Source organism: Betta splendens, chromosome 5, assembly GCF_900634795.4.
Source record: "Betta splendens chromosome 5, fBetSpl5.4, whole genome shotgun sequence".
Classification (NCBI taxonomy): Eukaryota; Metazoa; Chordata; class Actinopteri; order Anabantiformes; family Osphronemidae; genus Betta; species Betta splendens.
Genome location: NC_040885.2, coordinates 2,479,905 through 2,500,087, shown reverse-complemented (window position 1 = coordinate 2,500,087; position 20,183 = coordinate 2,479,905). Strand labels below are relative to the sequence as shown.

Genomic DNA, 20,183 nt, shown 5'->3' with positions numbered 1-20,183 from the left:
CTTGTTTCGTGTCTCTGTTTTCTGTTTTCCAGGCATCTTAACAATGAGCACGCCCTGGACGACAGGAGCACGGCCCAGTGTCGGGTGCAAATGCAGGTCGTGCAGCAGCTGGAGCTGCAGGTATTGTCTGCTTTTGTTTGGGCCCAAATATTTATACATCAGATTCTCCTGTCACTTCCTCTGTGTCGGTCCGACCCCTCCCCGTCTGCCTGAAATCAACCATAGGGTCACTCAAGGGGGGGGTCTGGTGGAATAAAATAATTTTGTACATTTGCAAGTAACCAGTCATTAAAAATGTGTTATGCATGCATGACAGCCAGGAAAAAGATATATGAAGGGCCCGGGGCTAAGTGGAGAAGATAATTAAATTTAGAATTTTACTGGGTTTTAAAGTTATTTATGACTTTTAACTGTTTGGCACCAACAATGAGACATTTGAAAAGCAAGTTAAAGAAACCCAAGAAAACTGTTGATGTAGTAATTAGATGTTTTAAACCCCTGAGCCTTATATATTTATTTTCATCGTTACAGATGAATATGTGTTTTTTTTATATGAACACACTTTCAGAAGACCACGAGCACTCTGCTCATGTCAGGTTGCACGTATTTGTTATTATTCCAGGGAAAAAGAAAAAAGCTTCTTTATTACCTACTGTGTTCTACGGTTGCAAACATTAAGGATCAGACTCGCTGCGTTCCAGATTTCATGCAATATTGACTTGTGGTTTACATTTTAACCATATAATCCCCCCAAAGAAATGAATGGTAATGACTGTGGTTTACAGAATGTTAACCTTAAACAATGAAGGCTTAGTTACTCAAACATTACACCATGCTTACGTCCTGTTATTTCCGCTCTGGTGGTGTGTTATTCACAGGCACGGAGCGAAGGTTTATCAGACACAGACTTCCTCTGCATGCAGCTTATCACCATGATTTAAGCTGGCAGCGAAGACAGTGCTGACTTTTAGACAGGTAGAAAGGACTCCGACCTGTTAATAAGCTGCAGTATATTCTAACCTGGAGTTGAAGACAGTTCAGTTGTTGCGAGCTTCCGAAAGCATTTTGAAAACAAATAATTAGACAACTAGATCAATTTGCTCAACACACTCATTGTGGGAGATCCCCTCGCTGCAAAGAGACGGACGCACGGAATAATGAGGAGTACAGAGGGTTTTTTTTCCCCTTTTGGTCATAAAAAATGTAATACGCTCTCTTTCTTCATCACAGCTAGCGAAAGACAAAGAGCGTCTGCAAGCGATGATGACGCACCTTCATGTCAAGTCCACGGAGCCCAAAGCCACCCCACAGCCGGTGAGCAGCACACGTCTCCCTCCGATCCCGCCCCCATTCTTTTGTTTGTCTTAATTGGCACACATGTATTCATTAATCCCTTCCTCCATCTCCTTATTTATCTGCTAAATAAAAACAGCTGTTCTCTTGAGGGAGGCAGTAAATAATGTTTGGAGCACATCTGCTGACATCTGAGATTCAATTTAGTGTGTGTGATGAACTGGATGCACGCTCTGCAACAGCCCCTGTCAGCTTCAGAGAACTGCTGCCTGAGAGAAAGAATGAGAAAACACTGCAAAGTCAAGTAATAAAATCTACTTTATTAGATATTTATTTTTAGATTGTTTTAATGCTAGTTAACACAAAATACTGTCAATAAAATAACTTTTATTTTAATGCCAAAAACACAACAAACATGGCTACAATAAACTAAAAGTGCTACATTTTATTATATTATTAAATTATTCTTTTTTCAAATAAGAAAAATAATTTTGTTTGACACATCTGAAGTAATTCGCATCCATCTATAAATTAATACATACTGCATTAGCTTGAATAGGTGGTAGAACCTGCTGATTTTGGAGTTAAACATTGGTTATGTCTAATAACAATTATTTGGAGACGTTTAAATCGTCATTTACATTTTAAAAGACATGGAGCATGGAGCAAAATTATTTGAAATGGTATTTGAACCAAAAGGTTTAATTTTTTTATATTATTATAATATTATTTAAATAATACATTTTGACATAATTCACTGAAAGCCACATGGAATTTTAATTGTCTTAAAACTAGGAATTTCTGAACAAAGTTAAATTACAACAACATTAAAATCTAAAGTGTGCAGTGAATGTGTGTGACACTGAAATGTGCTGCAGGTCAACAACAAAGATTTTAAGCGAATGTAACACAATGTCAGTTCATGTTGTTGACACATCTCAGACATGAGGCTAATCACTCTTAATATATGTCACGCCATAAAGTCTCATGTTTAATCCCTATCCTGTATTGGCAAGGCCTCAACATATGGCAATTTAGTGTCTGCGCTGTTTCATCATATTTAAGAAGGCGCCCCCATATTTCAGTCTCCATGACAGTTCATTCAGAGAGGCAAATGTGTAAGGATCATTTTGCTGCGAGGCATGGATCTGCACACAGATGCTCGGCGCACACGCAGGAGTGGCGGGTTCCACGCACGCTGCCGTTCGGATCATTTATTTACAGTCAGAGAGGTGGCGGCCATTGGCGTGCGTGCCCCACGGAGCGCAGCCAGTCAACATAAAGCGCCCGGAGATGCTGAGCGACAATAGGCTGTCTGTTAAAGCCTCGCCCGTGTCACGAGCGCTGATTGTGTAGATTAGAGTGCGAAACGAGGGCTCTGACACGAGGACATTTGTATATGAAAAGTGGTGAAGGCGGCAGATAGCATCTTGAGTTCCCTACTTCTCCTGTCTGCCCGGGGCTCCTGAGAATGGCTGTGTCAGAGCTCAGCGTTAACGCTCTCAAGGGGGCAAGCAAGAGCTTTTTATTCAAATAAATAGACTCCCATTCTACTGTGCTGCAAGCTGCTATAATAAATACGTCTGGCGCTGCGTGGCTGAGTGCTGGGCTTACGCAGGTCGGGGCCCGTGGCCCCACTGAGGCTTTGGGGAGGCTGCAGCACATGAAGAGGCCACGGGAGAAGCTCTTGTGAGTGGACGGAGGATGAGCATTCGGAGGCGCTCTGAAGAAGCCGCTGTGTTGCTGCAGTAATTGATAGCTCCCTTTCCTGATGTTGGTTTCATGTTCCCGCCGCTCTGTGCTGCGTGCGCGCCTATAATAAAGGCATGTCTAAGTAGCCAGCTGTCATAGCAAAGCGGCTCGGATGAATCTGCTGGTTTACATTTAGCCATAATTAAAGACAAACAAACTGATACTGTGCATGCACAACATCAAATGAATGGGCTTCATTTTGTTCGCCGCGCGGATGGGGGCGGGTGCAGATCAAAACAAAATGTGCCACATTAGCAATGCGTGCTGTGTGTGTGTGTGTGTGTGTGTGTGTGTGTGTGTGTGTGTGTGTGTGTGTGTGTGTGTGTGTGTGTGTGTGTGTGTGTGTGTGTGTGTGTGTGTGTGTGTGTGTGTGTGTGTGTGTGCCTGCACCCGGTGTCACTAAGCATTCTTGTCAGAAATCTGACCTTTTACGCCATACATAATTAAGGAGGGACTTTTTGTTTATTTTCTTTAGCAGCTTGTAGAGTCAAAGCCAGTATAATTAGATCACCAATTACCATTTAATTAATTTCAGTCTGAAGTCTCATTTTGTCTACACAGTGGAGTGAGCCCAAATGGTGAAGCAAACAAAGGCGAGGCTATTACCAGCCTGTCTGGCCTATTGTTAGAGCCTCTGTGTTTTTATGGCCAGAGAATATGGATGGAACATGAAAGAAAGCCCGCTAATCCACAGGAAGAGAAGTCAACACTGCAGCCTCCTTCTATTGATAGCATTGTGTCAGAAACACGCGAGCCCAAGTGTGATTTATTTTGTTCATGATTTAGAATAACACGTCTTGTGCTGCTGCTGCTGCTGAGGACGCAGCCCGTGCTCGTGCATCCCGGCGCTAATCCCGATTGTTTGGGCAGACTGTGCCTGAGAGGCCGGGATCAGCCTCCAGAGCGTGAATACACAGTGAGGACACGTGTTTAAAAAGACCCAGTCAGAAAAGGTGCATTGATAGGAAACGTGTTTCAATAAAGCGAAATCAATTATTTTACAACTAGGATAAAAATTATCTGCATCTTTAATTATCAGCTGTTCTAACTGTTTTTAACAAAGTACGTTTTTGTTCATATTAGCTGAAAAAAAATTACCGCTGCCATTATAATCAAAAATTAGGTCTGTTTAATCCTAAGTGTTCTTCCTCCCCTTCTCTTTACTCTGTCGTCTTCTCCCTATTCTTTTTTTTTTTTTAAATATAATCTGAAGTCATGTTTAATTTGGAAACTAGCCTCCTTCAGCAAATTAGCAATTAGAACAATTTTGTGGGAATATGTATATGTGTCATTAGTTTTCCTCCCAATTAATAGCTGGAGCGTGGGGTCAAGCTCGACTTTTCCACTTGACTGCTGCTTCAGTACGGAGGCTTGGCACTTCGCTTTGAGCCCCACAGCTGCTGGAAGTCATCCTATACCTTTTAGAGCACTTGCCGTAATTAGTTTACCTTGTAGCCATTATTACTTTACTCCCTCCTCGTCCGTCGTCATCCAGCTCTTCCGCTCGCGTGGGCCCCGGCGCTAAAATCAAATATTCACTACATAAGGCTGCCCGTGAAAATACCGCGAGGTGATCTTTATTGAAGCCATTGTGGCCCTGGTGATGGAGGTCAGTCAGATACAGTTAATCATCAGATCGCCTCCATAAGCAGCTCCTAATTAGAGTCCTCGCAGTACAATTTCAGCTTGTAATTAGCCCAGATTGGCTTCTACCTCTGGCTGCCTTATTAGCAGGGCGGCTCAGCGGTAGGTGAGAGGCGCGCTGTCATTTTTCAGAGCTGATCGAGTCGCCCGTCTTCCCTCGCCGCTTCCTACGTTACAGACGAGCGGTGGAAGGATGAGGTGGGGGTGTGTTGTCCAAGGAGGACAGGAGGGACAAAAGATTAAACAAAGGCGGCGACACAGAAAGCTGGGAGAAGGCCTGATACGACGGCGAGGGAGGGAGGGAGGGAGGGAGGATGAGGGAGGAGAGAGCATCGCACGGAGAATGGAGGAGGTGGAGGAGAGGGGCACTGGGCTTGTTTTCAAACATTTAGGGAACATTCATGGATCATCTCAGGGCCCGCCTGCAATTAGAGAGCAGATATGCATAGTCAATGAGGCGTCTAAGAGAGTGGCTAATTAAAGCGCTAACCGCGCGGCTGTTTTTCCCCTCAGCTCAACCTCGTCTCCAACGTCACCCTGTCCAAGTCGGCCTCGGAGGCGTCGCCTCCGCTGAGCCTGCCCCAGACCCCCACCACCCCCACGGCGCCGCTCACGCCTCTGTCCCAGACCCACTCTGTCATCACGGCCAACAATCTGCACAACGTGGGGCCCATGCGGCGGCGCTACTCGGAAAAGTACAACATGCCCATTTCTCCAGGTACGGCGCCCTCACCCGCCCTCCGTCCACGCGAGCCTGCGTGCGGCTGCGTCTGCGTCATCTGCTGTTTGTTTCCTGTTTGCAGACCTCAGCCAGAACAAAGAGTTTTACATGAACGCAGACGTTCGACCGCCCTTCACGTACGCCTCGCTAATAAGACAGGTGAGAGCTTCTGGTTTAATGGTGTGACTTTGAAATGCGACGACGGACTCCCAGCTTTGTGAAAGATCAACTGCGTTTATTTCTAGACACAAAAGCAAATGAACCATCTTCAAGCTCCAGGATTAAAAAAAAGCCACACATGTCAATTGCATTTGATTAAACATTTCAGTGGCTGTGATTATTACAAAATTCATTTCACACAACAGTAAGGATGGACCTGTTTTAAGATGGCCACTCAATTATTGCTCAGCCGCAATAATCTGGGATCTCAGGAATTAATCTGAGCAAGCCATAATTGCTGCCCTGTAATCTGCCTGAAAATGTTTTGCTTGCCCTTCATTTGTGCTGCCACAAAAGAAAAATATTTAAAAGTGACTTTTCGATTAGAAAAGTACAGAAGGCTTCTCTAAACAGGCTTTACACAGACAGCTTTCTTTGCTGTTATCTGCGTCTTTTTTTTTCAAGGCCGCTCACGAAGCTGCATGCCTCTAATGAATTATTGATCATTTTGTCAAGGGAGCAAAATTGTAAATGTTTGTTTCTGTCACTCTTCCTCATCCAGGCAATCCTCGAATCTCCAGAAAAGCAGCTAACACTAAACGAAATCTACAACTGGTTCACACGAATGTTTGCATATTTTAGGCGCAACGCGGCGACGTGGAAGGTAATTGTTGCCGTTTCTCCTCCAGGCCTCTTCAAACCAACACCGAGGTGAAAAAGGCCCCGTGTTGATCTTAGGGAGAATTAAGCCGTAGCCAGGCATGATACCTTTATAAACGAACCTTTAACCAAACACAACACGCCACTTGTTCTGTCCAAATGAACCACCCATTAAACAAACACATGAACCACAAAGGAAAACGGAGCAGAGGAAGATGTGCATTCCTGTAAAAATAAAAGCGAGGGAGAAGAAAAATCTCCCTGTAATGTCTGAGGGTGGGTGGCATTAGGCGAATGTGGCCAGTGACTCCTGGCTGAGCCCCTCACACTCGCTTCAGAGAGGAACACTGTGCTTCCTACGAGAGCGACCACAACACACACACATGCGCGCACACACAACAAAAGCAAGACTCAAATGAACTGAATCGGGGAAAGTTAGAAAGACATTGATTAAGCACTGAAAAAGCCCCTTTAGCCTGAAGGGATCTGTCTCACACACACACACACACACACACACACACACACACACACACACACACACACACACACACACACACACACACACACACACACACACACCATAGCTGCTGGAATAACAAAGGGATGTTTTTATGTAAGTTTGTTTCTTTCCTCTGCAATGACATTGACTGTACTGATAGCATCCTCTGTCTTCTCTCCCTGTGTTTACACCAACTGCAGAATGCAGTCCGGCATAATCTTAGTCTTCACAAGTGTTTTGTGCGAGTAGAAAACGTAAAAGGGGCTGTGTGGACAGTCGACGAAATAGAGTTCCAAAAGCGACGGCCTCAGAAGATCAGTGGGTAGGTTTGGCCTCCCGGAGCCCCGCCTGGCGTGTGTGTCATGGGTGGCTGTGGGGAACGCCGCCGCTCCATCCCATTGTGTGTGTGCCGCTAGCGGCCGAGGGCCCTGCTTGCTTTGGCGTCCCTGTCATGCTTTTGGAAATGCCTCATAACCCACAATGGCTTATGTTCATTTTGATGCTCTCCCCTCCTCCCTGTGTGTGTCTGTTGTGGTGTCCGTCCCGTCCATCACTGCATCTGTGTCTGGCTGCCCCCCCCTCCCCCCACCACCACCTTGCACCCTCCCCCCGTCCATCCCGCTGGTTCGCCTTTTCCCAGGGTGCCGTTCGCACCAACCTTTCCCTGCATAAGTGCTTTGTGAGAGTAGAGGATGAGTGTGGGTCCTTTTGGACCGTTGATGATGAGGAGTTTAAACGCGGCCGCCACGTACAGCGAGGCCGCCCTCGGAAATACGCCGCTGACGAGAACTTTGACGAGCTGCTCGTACAGTAAGGACTTTTCCCATGCCCTGCAAACTTGAGATGCCCCCCACACCCACCCCCCACCCCACCTGCATGCCTCCCTCTCACTGTTGCCATCATGCTTTCTGTGTTTAGCTGCTCATCCATCATGCTTTCACAAGCTCTGCCTCCATCAGCTACATCTTTTCCTCCCTTGAAATGCAAAGTGTTGAAGGAGATAGTTGTGTGGTATTGTCAAGTGATTGAACATCTCAGAACTATAACCTTAATATCCACATTACTACACCAGTAAATGTATTTAGTTCTTATACAAAGTGCATTGATTTCTTTTTATGAAATAGGATACTGTAGCTGAGGAATGTAGCCTTGGTGAGACACGAGTCTGTGGTTGTAATTAAATTTTTCTGTTTGCAGAAGTCCGGCCTTAGTGAAGAACATTCAGACCAACTTGGGCTACGGTCCCACCCTCTCTGCTGCCTTCCAGGTAAATATACACGGTGACCTCATCCTCATTCAGAGCATAAAAAACAAGTCTCTCTCCATCTCACATCGCACAGTCACCCTGTCTTTGTTTGGAAGGGGATGTTTTGCCACCAAATGAGTGATGGGCAAGTGAGAAAGTGCTGACAACTGCCTTCCGTTTCACATTTAATGCTTCGGGCTTCGCTTTTCAGGCTTCAATGGCAGAAAACAACATACCTCTATACACTACTGCTTCCATTGGAAGTCCCACCCTCAACTCCCTGGCCAACGCCATCCGCGAGGAGATGAATGGAGCGATGGACCATGGAAACAGCAACGGCAGTGACAGCAGCCCGGGACGCTCGCCGCTGCCAGCTATGTGAGTGGCACCTCCACAGCGCTCTGTGTTAGCGAGGAGGTTCAGCTCCTCTGAGAGACTACAATTCTAAGTCGCAACAAACAGGAGGCTAGAGAGGGCAATAAATAAAACGGGAAGGCTTGATATTAAATGATGTGTGGGGTCACGGCCAGAACTTGGCTTCGCTCCCCGCTGGAAAAGGAAACTCCACCTTTTTCAAAGCTTCCATCAGCGGAGCGCTTAGGAAGAAAAGGCCGGAGCCAGCAGGTTTATGAACTCCACTCTACACGTCCTGCTGTCTGACTCAGCCCAGTCATGACCAGCATCACCGTTTATTAAAATATTTACAGAATGCCCCAACACAAAGGCTCAGAGCTGTTGGCTCCGTCGTGTTGAAATGGGAGCCGTAACAAGTTCCCAAACGCCTCCGAGCCGCCGAAGGAAAAACAACACAAAAGCGTAATTAGTCTGGAGGACATCATCCAGGATCCTGGTGTAGGAAAGTCGCGGTCTGCCGGGAAACCGCCGCTCGCCGTTCACTTGTTGTATAGGAGAGTCTGTTTGAAGCCTAAAATAATATAGCACATGCCGCATGGTTTCCAGATGTGGGGGCAGACCGCGCATAGACTCGGGGATGGCCTCCTGAAACGTCTGAGCTGGGGGGAAATTCTGCCTGAAAACAAAAAAAAGGTGCAGTAATGAGCTCCTGGCCAAATAGAGGAAAGTGCCATCCCTAATCACTGTGAACATAGCTGTGAGCGTGGCCGTGGAACAGGAAAGGCAGAGACAGGATGGGTGTGCTGGCCCGGAGGCAGCTCCCTGCCCTCCGCTGCTGTCTTCAGGCAGCTCCTTCACCGTAATTACTGTACGTCTGTGAGCACGGGAGAAAAGGACTTAGGTCTGTTTTCTCCAGCTTTTAAGGAACTTTATTCTCTTATTACCAAAACATACCAGTGGTTTAATGCCTTTAGATGAAACGTGCTGAAATAGACTGGACGTTCCCAGAGAGCGACCCGTGGACGGACGCGTGCAGAGAGCGCGGGCTGCTTCTGCTTCTAGTGTTTACCACAGGACGCGAGGAGGGCCAGGTATCCAGACACGGCTAATTATCAGCAAAGTGTGGAATCAGCATGCAGTTCAATAGCATAATAATAACAATTTCATGTCTGCCCTGCAGCCACGGAGTCAGACCTGAGGCAACGGCACTTGTGGAGTTACTTTGATGTAAAAATTGATGGAAAAGCTGACTTTACTCCCCCCCCCCTTTTTTTTTTCTTGTAATTTACACCGAAATATGTCAGCTCATTAGCATACGCGCGTCCGCATCACACTCGCTGCAAATCACACGCGACGTCCTGATGCGAATAAATCAAGCGCGGGCTTTGGTGACGGAGAGCGCGGCGGCCGTTCCCTGGTCGTCGCGCTAAATGAGCCCGGTGGCCGGGCCCGGCGCCGCGGGTCGGAGCGCGGCTCCCCCGCAGCTGCTCGTGATGTTTGTGTTTTGTCTCCGCTCTCGGCCACAGCCAGGCCTCCGTTCCCCCCGCCTCAGCCCTGCTCTGCTTCTATAATGAGAAATTTGGCAGATCTCATCTCTTTAGTGGCTCTTTTGCCCAGACTGTGAGCTGGTGGGGGTGGGGGTGAGCGTGAGGGGGGGGTGGGACTCATGTTTTTGCCTTGTTTACAAGTGACAGCGTTATTATTCTCATAAGGGCTCTGTTTCTTATCGCAGTTTTGCGCCGAGCGCCTTCCCCTGCCAGCGCTTTTCTTCCTTTTATTGACACTCGCTTGGAAATATGCATTAATTCTGGAGTTTAAAGCATGTATGTCGGTGCCTGGTCGCTGTGTTTGCTTGAAGTTGATTAATGATAGAAGCCGGCTCGGGGTCGTCCTCTGGAGACCCGTCTCGCAGGTTGTGCATGTTAACGAGCAGGAAGGGGAACACACAGAGCGCCGCTGATCCTCCGCCACCAGGAGGCTGACAACGGCAGCCGCTCTCTCGCTCCCTCGCTCGCCCGCCCGCCCGCCCGCTCCGCACAGTCCATTCTCTCCTCTGCTCGTCTCACCTTGTTAATCTTCCTCATTTATCAATTCTAAGTGAATACCCTGTTGTCGGTTGCCACGAAAATAAAAAGCCCGCAGCTTCGCCGGGTTTGGAATACCTCAAAAGAAAGCTGAAATTATCACGAGCGCCAGCGAGGCCCCCGCCCGCGGCCGGAGCTCGCCGGAGCCAGCCGTTTGTTTTTGTTCTCCCGCTCCTCCTCGCAGACAGACCCGCGCCCACCTGCACGCTAAGAAAGTTAAAGTCTCTCCTGTCCTGTCGCCCCCCCCCCAGGCATCACATCAGCGTTAAAGAGGAGCCGCTGGACCCCGACGACCACGAAGGGCCCCTGTCCCTGGTGACGACGGCCAACCACAGTCCGGATTTCGACGACCACAGAGATTACGAGGACGAGCAGGGCCCTGACGACATGCTGTAAGGCCAGCGCCGGCCAACACCCCCCCACCCGCCCCCCGGCCTCGGAGGCTGAGGGGCGGGGCGCGCGGGAGACGGACGCTCCGCCCATGGCGAACACTGAACTGCAGTCTCAGCCACTGATGACAGCTCTCAAATGTCTCCAAGTAAACTCTTCAGTGCCATTGCATAGCGAGAACACGTACACGAGACCACAGAATGGGCCCCACGCGAGGCCCCTCTTTTCTGATTGCTTTCTACCTTTGACTCCAGCTTACAAAGTGAACTCTCCCTCTGCTCATGTGTCGGATGGACTGCTCTGGTACGGCGCGGCGACGCGGTGGTGGTCAGACTCCAGATCCCGGCGCTGTGCAGCCACATGGACTGCAGGAGGGGGGACCGGGTGCCCCCCCCCACCCCCCCACCCCCCGCTTATTATCTCTCCCTCCCCCTCCCTCCCTCCCTTTCTGCCTCTCTCGAACTCACACATCTGACCACGTTTTGAAAAGAGAGAGACAGGGAGTGAATGAATGACGTTTAATTTACACGGCGCGAGAGCGAATGCAGGCTTGAGTTCATTGTCACTGCCTTCAACACTTCCCATTGGTCTGATTCCATTATTGTGGGAGGGATGTTGTTTTTATTTGGGTGTATTTTTTTTTCTTGGGGGTCAGAGGTTCTGAAATATCAACATATTGTGTCTTTGCCATCATTCTGTGCTGTTATTGATGTTGCTTTTTATGTTTGATTTCCTGATCAGACCTCATGCTCATGCTGTGGAGATTCCGTGTTCAGCACTTGTTGATGAATGTTTGATTTTCTTCCTCTTTTAAAACACACATACACACACACACACACAACAACCAGAATGTCACATACAAAGTAGTATTTTTCTGTCATTTATTCCACTCTCCCAAAAAAAAGTCACCACTCTGATGCGTAGACCACCCCACCCCTCCCCCTTTACTCCCCCTCCACTCCCCCTCCTCCTCGTCCTCTCGCTCATGAAGTCTATTGGCAATGCACTACTCATAATGAAGGCTCTCTCCACGCATCAATGAAGTTTAATTTAAGATGCGAATGAATGACAGAGAAATCATGCAGGTTATGATTTATCCTTATGAAATTATACTTTAAAACAGCCCCCGATGGCAGAGCACGCTGAGCTGCAACAGAATTTCTGATCACTTACAAGCTCCGGGTATTTTAAGGCAGAATGAAAATGTCAGGTGTGCACGGGTGAGATAATAATTTAGACCAACTAATTGTTATTCCTGAACGGCTCTGTCGTTGTTAATCAAACGTGTCTGCTTTTCTGCGCCGCGGTTTCACTCGGCGCTCCGAGATAAAGGCGCACCCCCGCTTGTTGTATTTGTACCTCGCACACGACTGGTCTGAAGCGTCAGCGATGAAATGCTCGTTTTCTCTCCGTTGAAAGGGAACAAAGTCCCAACACTTGCAATAAGACCCAAACGTCGCACATTCCAGCATTTGACAGCCATTTAAAAGAGAAAGGGTCCTAAACATCCAGTTCAGGCCATTCAGTGGGTGTGGATAGCTGTAGATTAAAGATTAAATGTAGGGAACCAAAAGCAGCACAAATTAGAGTTTTGGTGGAGGTTGAAATTTTTTAAAACCACAAATTTCAGAACTGCAATCAACCACTTTTCATTTTCTATTTATTAATAATAATTTTATTACTATCATGTGTTATTTGGCTTTTTTTTACGTTGTTGATGTGTTTTAATATCTCGTTCTGTGTCTACCAAAGATAAACCACAAAGTCAAAGTTGTGTGTGATCCATGCAATAGCAGATGAGGCCAAATATCTCTCCTCCCTCCCTTCCTGCCTGGCAAAAATGAGCCGGCGGCCGCCACCGGCCCGTGGCCGTCTACAGCCAGGCCAGTGCTCCTCCGGCTGGTGGTTCTCATTCTTTTCTTTTCTAAAAACCAAAGGGGGCGTCGAGACTTGCTGCAGTTCAAGTTTTGCAGTGACCAAATCTAAATGGGGACGAGTCGAGTCTGACTACACGATGACCAAATTAGGAAACATTTTTCTTTTAGTTTTTTTGGGCCGGCGAGCGGAAAAGGGAGCTTTTTGGTCAGCAGCAGATTTCTCTATGTAATAAAGGGTAAGTAGATAAAATCGATGAGTAAAAATATTCTGGGAGGGAACAATGTGAAACAGATTCTCTACTTCAACTGGACCACAATGATTCAACGCTGTTCTTCTTCTATTCTTTAAACACGTGTCTCCTCTGCAATGATTGTATGCAACGTTTGGAGGGTTTTAGTGTCTTTTTTTTAAGATCGGCAAGACTTTATGATTGTGTTGAGTTTCTGTCATCTTATTACTTTTTATATTAAAAAACACTCCTGTCAACTATTAAGCTGGGTACAAGGTACTTTATGGCAGTTATTGTTGTTGTTGTTATGATTTTAAGCTCACTGCTCATTAACTAAAAAGGAAAAAAAGGGCAACACTGTGGTTTCCATAAGACGTTTAATATCCAGGCAGCTGTGGGACGGGTCAGGTCCAGCCAGGCTAGGATCGTGAGAACAGGCCCGAGCTCATCCATCCCCCCCCCCCCCCCCCCCCCCCCCCCACAGCATTCGGACGGTTTGTTTGGTATTCAGAAAGGAGGCAAAGAGTTGGTAGATTAGAACATTCTCAGCATGTGTAGCTTGACATTACTAAAGATAACAGCATGAGAAAAGCGTTACCTCAGTTCAAACCTATAGGGAATGATTCAATTAAACGAGGAAAAGAAACAAACATTTCACTCGGTTGCACTTAGTCGTGTGTGTTGCATGTGTAGTCTGATGCTATAGAGAAGAGATGCGAAGTGAAAAAAAAGAAATTAGAGCTTGTTTATCTTAAAGGTTTCATTTTTTTTTAAAGCCAAACAAATTCAAACCTTCGGCCTTCTGGTTCATAGAAATATCACCCAGTTGTGTGTGGCACCGTTCATCCTGTCGAAGTCTGTCCTGTACTGATGGGTCGTGTTAAGGGTGTTTCAATACTAGGTTGTACATACATGTCAGTATAGCCTTTGTCTTTTTTCTGTCCTCTACCCCCCCCCCCCCTCCTTTTTCAAAAAGATCAAAAAATACATTTGTGTTATAATGTTTGCTTTATCACCACTGCTTTGTATTATCTATGAAATAGCTATGAGAAAAGAAAAAAAACTGCTGTATGTATCGGAATAGCAAACTGTGCTACAAATGTATTTTACTTAGTAATCCTTGCTTAAAAAAATGGGAAAAAAAAAATCTCATCATCCTCGCAGCCATCGGGTTGAGCTGGACAGGGGCAGGCTGGGTGGGGGTGGGCGCAGGGGAGGATTATCCCCCATTTTGGATTTTAAACTGTATTATAGAAAACAGACTTTGCTCTGTTATCACTGACCGATGCATTTTGTACAGATTTCTCCCCTCTTTGTGTTAAGCTGTTTTTTGATACTTCCTTTTAATGGTCCAACCACTGCCTTCTGTGGCTGTATGGAAAGATTACTGCTCCCAGAAAAGGGCACACAGGTATATCTCCACCTACAGGGTGGCCACGTCTTGCATGACTAATCCCAGGGTCGCCGAGATGAGAGGGGTATGGTTTAAGTGGTCAGTAATAATATAAGGGTGTATCGATCTAATGATATTTTATATGAAATGAATAGGAAAAAGAAGAAAAATATGCAGTGCCAAGATGTAAAGAATATTGTTAATGCTGTCTTTTTTTAAGGTTTTGTTGGAGATGTTAATTTCCACTCATGCATCAAAGCCGTGTCCTTTTTCATCGGCGTCGCGCAGACGACACTCGTTTCTTTGGCATCAGGATATTTATATTTTTATCTGGAGGGTTCTTGTAAATGAGTCAAACCAAGCACAGCGGAGACAGGTCATAGGTCGGAGACCGCGACGCCTCGCGAGCTGCGGCCGCGCGGCGTCAGATCTCCCCGACATCACACGCCGTTGTTTCATCCATCACCAACCATCCATCCCGCTGTCATTCCGTCACCCTCGCTCTCCCTGTCTCGCATCACACTCTGGTTTCTTCCAATGTGGAGGGGGGGAGGGCAGCCCAGGAGCTGTCACAGCTTTCTCATCCTGCAGAAGCTTTTAGTTTTTCTTTTTTTTTTTCTTTGAAGATGTACTCTGTAGTTTTTTTCCCAGTTTTTTTTTTTAAAGAGAGAAATATTGTTGCTCATCACTTCCATCAGTCTGTAACCTCCTCATCATTCCTCGTCTGTCTTGGTGCAGACCACTCTGTTGTAGTCAGTGGCGATGACTGACGTGAGCATTCTAAACATGCAATAAAATGCTGGTTGTTCAGATCACTCCTCGCAGTCTCTCGTCATATCTGCCTCTTACTGAGCCGCCGTTTTAAGTCTGGTCTTTAGCCCATGGACCCATTTTAACACAGACCTGTGTTTGTGACTGACTGTCATCTCAACCCCAGCATTAAATTATATCCTAATTAAAATGAGACAGTTAAACTGTCTTTTCCCAACAGCAATTTAGGTCGCTGCATTTGATCAGCTATAAATTGTAACAGCATTAAAATTCCAGGAATAATAGCAATATGGATTTGGTGAGCGTTGCTAATGCTGATGACCAGGACTTGGGTTTTTTACGATGGAGGCGCAGGTCACGCTGGCCACTAAACAGGAGACAGAGATCAACTCTAAGCACTTTTAATCTTGTGAAACAAGCAATTACAAATAGTTGCACTGATTTGTTAAAAAGCTTTAGGTGACATAAATCGTTTCTTCCTTAGCTTATTGCTGGAAAGCATAAATGTCAAGTGGATTATTAATTAAGGCCTTCAAACGCGAAGATTTAATGGAAACAATATAAAATCACAAGCAATCTTTCGATAAGCAGTATTTCACTGGATGGATTTGTTTTCAGGGCGACACAGTAATGGAAGATGTTTGTGTTTCAAAATAAAAGCCTTCATGTGAATTAATCACTAACTTAGAGACATTATTAATATTACCACTGTCCATAAAGATGGATAAAATATTATGGGAACATCTGCAGATTTAGTGATACACTGACATGGCCAGATAAAACTGACCCTCCACACACATTTCACTGGACAAGACTTCTAATAATTGTCAGAATTATGCTTTGAAAGAATGTTTCAAAAACAGATGTGCAAAAAAAATGTAATAATAAAAATGATTCCTATATATATTTATATATCTTACAGATCTCTAAACCAGATTTGTAAATAATAATAAATATGTATGTTACAATGCATTAAGCATAAGAAGTATTGGCAATAGTTCCATCTGTTTTCCTGCCAGTATTTAAACAGTAGATGTTTTACTTCACTTACACTGAAAAGCGCTGCAAGAAAACATTCCGGGGCGTCGATGCAGCTTCTTCTCTCCATCTATTGAGAGACACTGTACTGCTTCTGTGCTCACATCCTCCTTTGCTGCAGATGTTATCTCCTGGATCCTGCATAGTTTTGAAGCCGTGTTGTTGCTCCGCCCCGCAGACACCAGTCGTATTATTTAGCTCTGTTAGACTGCAAAAACAAACGCGGATGGCCGCTGTTCACTTTATTCTAATTAACCAGCGACACAGCCTCATTGATTCACACAAGGGCTGCAGTCAAATAGTCAAAGCTGGCAAAGGCCCAACATTGCAGCAAGGCAATTAGCAGTCCTGCAGTGTTTGTTATTCAGGGTTTGATGTAGAAATTTGTTTATTAAGATGGGCTGCAGGCGCTGGTGTGCAATAGACCTGCTTGTAATTAGATTCCAATTATTTGTCTGTTTCTGATATTGTAAACTGGCACTTACCACATCAGTTAAATTGACACACTGCACTGCTTGGTTTACTCTGTAATTAAAATGTGTTCTGTTAATTAGATGATGACCACTTTATTCCAGGGCTCTTGTGTTCGGGCTCCTCGGCAGCTCGCTGTTTGGATCATGAGTTGCCAGACGCTTCCCTAATCAGCCCTTGTTTTGTTTCAATTACCACCTGCTGTTCAAAAGGCATGCCTCGCTGCTCCCCGCCCCCACGTGCACACGCAGGCGTGCACGCTCGCACAGCGCTCACACAGCAACATCACCGGGCCTGTTTGGCTTCCAGCGCCAACACAACAAGCGCTAATTCACCGCTGGGCCCGCTTTGTGCTTTATTAGAAGGCACAGCCAGGTTTCAAAGAGAGTCCAAGCAATTAAAAGGGAACTAAAGGAAGATGAAAGCGTAAAGGTACTTATCACATCAGGTAGCGGGCCTCATGTGAGCCTCCAATGGTAATTACACTCATTGAGTAAATAGCTGGGATGCTCAGATGTTTCCTTCTCTTGGTAACACAGGGTTAAGGGCTGGGGAGCTGTTGGATCCACTCATGGGTTCACTCACCGAGGACGACTAATGCAGGTGCTGAGCACAGAAATGAGCGTCTGGTACAGATACAGTGTCTGATGGATTGCAGATTTTGGATTTTTGAATCTCTGTTCTGTAACAAACTGCGTGTTTGGTTAAACTTTTAGGCTGAGCGTAAAAGTTTTTTATTGGGAAACTTGTTCAAATACTCCTAGTTTCAAACCATCTCACCCAGTGAACATCTCCCTTTGTGATGTTATTTTATTTATTGTTAGACGTCTCCTCAAGTTAACACAAAGTGTGTTTAATCCATTTCTTTCCAAAATGATCTAAAGAGACAATTAGTTTCTGGTTGTTGTACATTGAAGACACTGGGTTTAGGATCAGAACATAAAAACAGCCTTTGTTTTATTTCACTGGTTTACTGAGTGACGCTGTCATGACAGTAAAGAAAAGCCTCCAGAGCTTCACAGTCAGAATTATACTGTAAATCCACCTCCAAAAACAAATGGTTGAATTGAAACTTGTAGTTCACACTCTGATGACACCAGGGAGGTGACATGTTGTGAGTTGAGATCCAAACACTGAGTGGGTCTGGTTTCATCTTGTTGCTTCCCTGTTTGGTGACGACGTTGAACTTTTGATCATTTGCTTTTTTAACATACATGTAGAGTAAAACCAACACGTTTTATCGTCACAAAGTTCATGAACGTCCAAAAGCCAGTGAAACTATAAAATCTGTATCTGTTTCCAGCTCTTCATCGACCCATAAAACACAGTGGGCCGCTCCCTATTAAAAGCCCTGTTCACAGAATTGTCCAGCTGTTTTATACACTCTAATATCCGAGCCATTTAAAGCTACTCGATGCAGTTGCTAACGGCAGCGGCAGGTTTGGGGAATCCAGTGTGTGCTTAAGAACTGCACCCGCTGAGAAAAAGGATCACGATGTGTATTATCAGCTCAGGACTATCGCTTTATTTATATTTGTGACTTTGACGAGATCACAGAAAACACTGAGCACAAACAGGTGCTTCACTTTGTGTTGGGACCAGGCGTCTGACAACCTCTGTCAGTGGAACCAGCGCTTGGGGCGAAATGGAGCTGATGAGGCAGAGACGTCAGAATGAGTCGTTTGGGGGATTTTTTTGTTAAATTTCCAGAGAAGCCGAAAATTACAGCAATTTCTGTCTGAAGCGAACAGATTTAAACAAATGTTTGACCACAATAACATTCCTGTTCATCCCGGCGCTGATGAAGGATTCGGGGATGCCGACGCGGAGCAGGTGTGAAGTGGGAGCCTCGGGTCGATTCTGCTGTAATGTAAACAAAGTGAGTCCAGTGATGAAGTGTGCGACGGGTCTCCGCTGAGCTGCAGCCTCACGCTGTGAGTCACGTCCCGTCGTCCAGCATCACTGGAAGACATGTTGGGTCTGAATAATTGAAGAGATGCAGAACAACATGAATAATTACGCCTGACTTTCGCACTTTGAGTCGTAGTGAATTAAGAGGATGGGCGTCGTTCAAACAGGAAAGGGAACACAGACGAGGCGTCGGCCAATGCTGGGGTTCCGCTCCGCTCACAAAACACTAAGAATGTTAAATATATTCACATACTGTGGCTTTGTTACTGTAGAACTGTGTTGAAGACAGGAGTCGACTGAAACCAACCTTTAAGCTTTGCTTTGGACATGGTACCGGTCCGTTCCTGGACTGAGCCGAGCTGTTGGCTTCTGCTTCGTCGGCCTCCACCAACTCCCAACAAACCATTCCATATAAAGTAACTCCAAATAACGAGCCGGCTTCTTCTCCTGACAACTACATTCACCACGCAGCACTTGGTTTATTTATTTATATTGAAGCATCGGTCATGTGGAAACTCAAATAGTAGCTCGGTGCTTGTCTGACAGATAGTTCAAATGAAGTGTATAATGGTGAGCTGGTGATAGCCTTCACTTCCCTCCTGCTCTGATTCCTATATGAGCTTTTTCTCCTTCCTCATGAATTTAATGCCCGTTTCCTGCTTTCTTAGAACCCCCCTATCATTTAAACATGTCATGGTGTTTACCTGCAGTGAACCCTGATTGAGGAAGCCTGTGACTTTACACTGATGCCCTCTTAATCTGCATGACTGGCATGCTAATTTCTCTGACGCTGCCATTCAAAACACAAACATGAAATGTTGGTTTTAGGACTGGGAGACCTGGTAGAGTGAATTTCAAGTGCTTATTCAAATATTTCATTAAAATGTAAATTTCTACCAGGCCGTACGTCTGGCTGTGCACAAGCCATGACTTAAGAAGTTATGAAGTTAGAGCGGCCTTTTTTTCTGTCTGATGCCAATTAACTGGTGGGGGAGGACTGTCATGGCCTCACCTTGTTTTATCACAGCACAACAATGCGCCAGCGAACGCATCACGGCAACGGGCCTTTCAGGTATCGACAGCTGAGATGGGCTGAAAAAAAAGTCCAACGTGAAGCCTCCCGAGGAGTGCGACTAATCAATTCTCTTATCACACAAAGTGCAAATGAAGTGATTAAGTTTAGAGTTATGCAAAAGTGAGACGTGAAAGTGAATAGTAAATGAGTCAGAAGCCACACAGGCGCCCGCTCGTGCTGGACATACAGATCTACCTCAGACCAAGCTCACGCCTAAAAGCCTCAACCTTCACTCTGCTCAGGCTGAGAAAGCTGAAACCATTTGGGTTTTTGAGCTAAACCAAAATTTTATTTCTTCATACTTGAATTAAAATGCCGTTCGTTGAACTTGAATTTGTAAGAGGATTGTTCCACGTTTCCGAGTTTTCTAATTATTATTATTATTATTTTTGTAAGATGCATGCCTGTAATTGGGATTTTAAAACTGTCACTTAAACTGTAGCGTTGGAAATGATGTTCACATGATCACTAAATGAGTACAGCGCCCACATTAACAAACGCTTATTAATCAACAAACGTAGTAAAGAAGTAAACCAAAAATATTTAGGTTTTCAACAAGTGATGATGATGATTTTGTACATTTCATCATCTTTTTTGTAAAGTGAAGGTTTGCTT

General features: G+C 45.6%; 1 protein-coding gene across 20 annotated transcripts in view; it reads left to right on the top strand.

The window, feature by feature from the left end:
- foxp1b (forkhead box P1b) overlaps positions 1-15,117 on the top strand; it is a 128,953-nt gene extending 113,836 nt beyond the window's left edge. For 16 of the 20 annotated variants that reach the window (XM_055508698.1, XM_055508689.1, XM_055508694.1 and 13 more), the window contains 9 exons: positions 33-120; positions 1,231-1,314; positions 5,203-5,407; positions 5,493-5,569; positions 6,132-6,233; positions 7,369-7,538; positions 7,926-7,995; positions 8,186-8,352; positions 10,664-15,117. In XM_055508698.1, coding sequence (XP_055364673.1) covers positions 33-120; positions 1,231-1,314; positions 5,203-5,407; positions 5,493-5,569; positions 6,132-6,233; positions 7,369-7,538; positions 7,926-7,995; positions 8,186-8,352; positions 10,664-10,808 — 1,108 coding nt within the window. In that variant the 3' untranslated portion in view covers positions 10,809-15,117. Of the gene's footprint in view, positions 1-32; positions 121-1,230; positions 1,315-5,202; positions 5,408-5,492; positions 5,570-6,131; positions 6,234-6,928; positions 7,051-7,368; positions 7,539-7,925; positions 7,996-8,185; positions 8,353-10,663 lie in introns of all 20 variants that reach the window. The other 4 variants (XM_029151729.2, XM_029151716.3, XM_055508704.1 and 1 more) reach the window with 2 other exon arrangements.
- Positions 15,118-20,183: the final 5,066 nt, after the last annotated feature.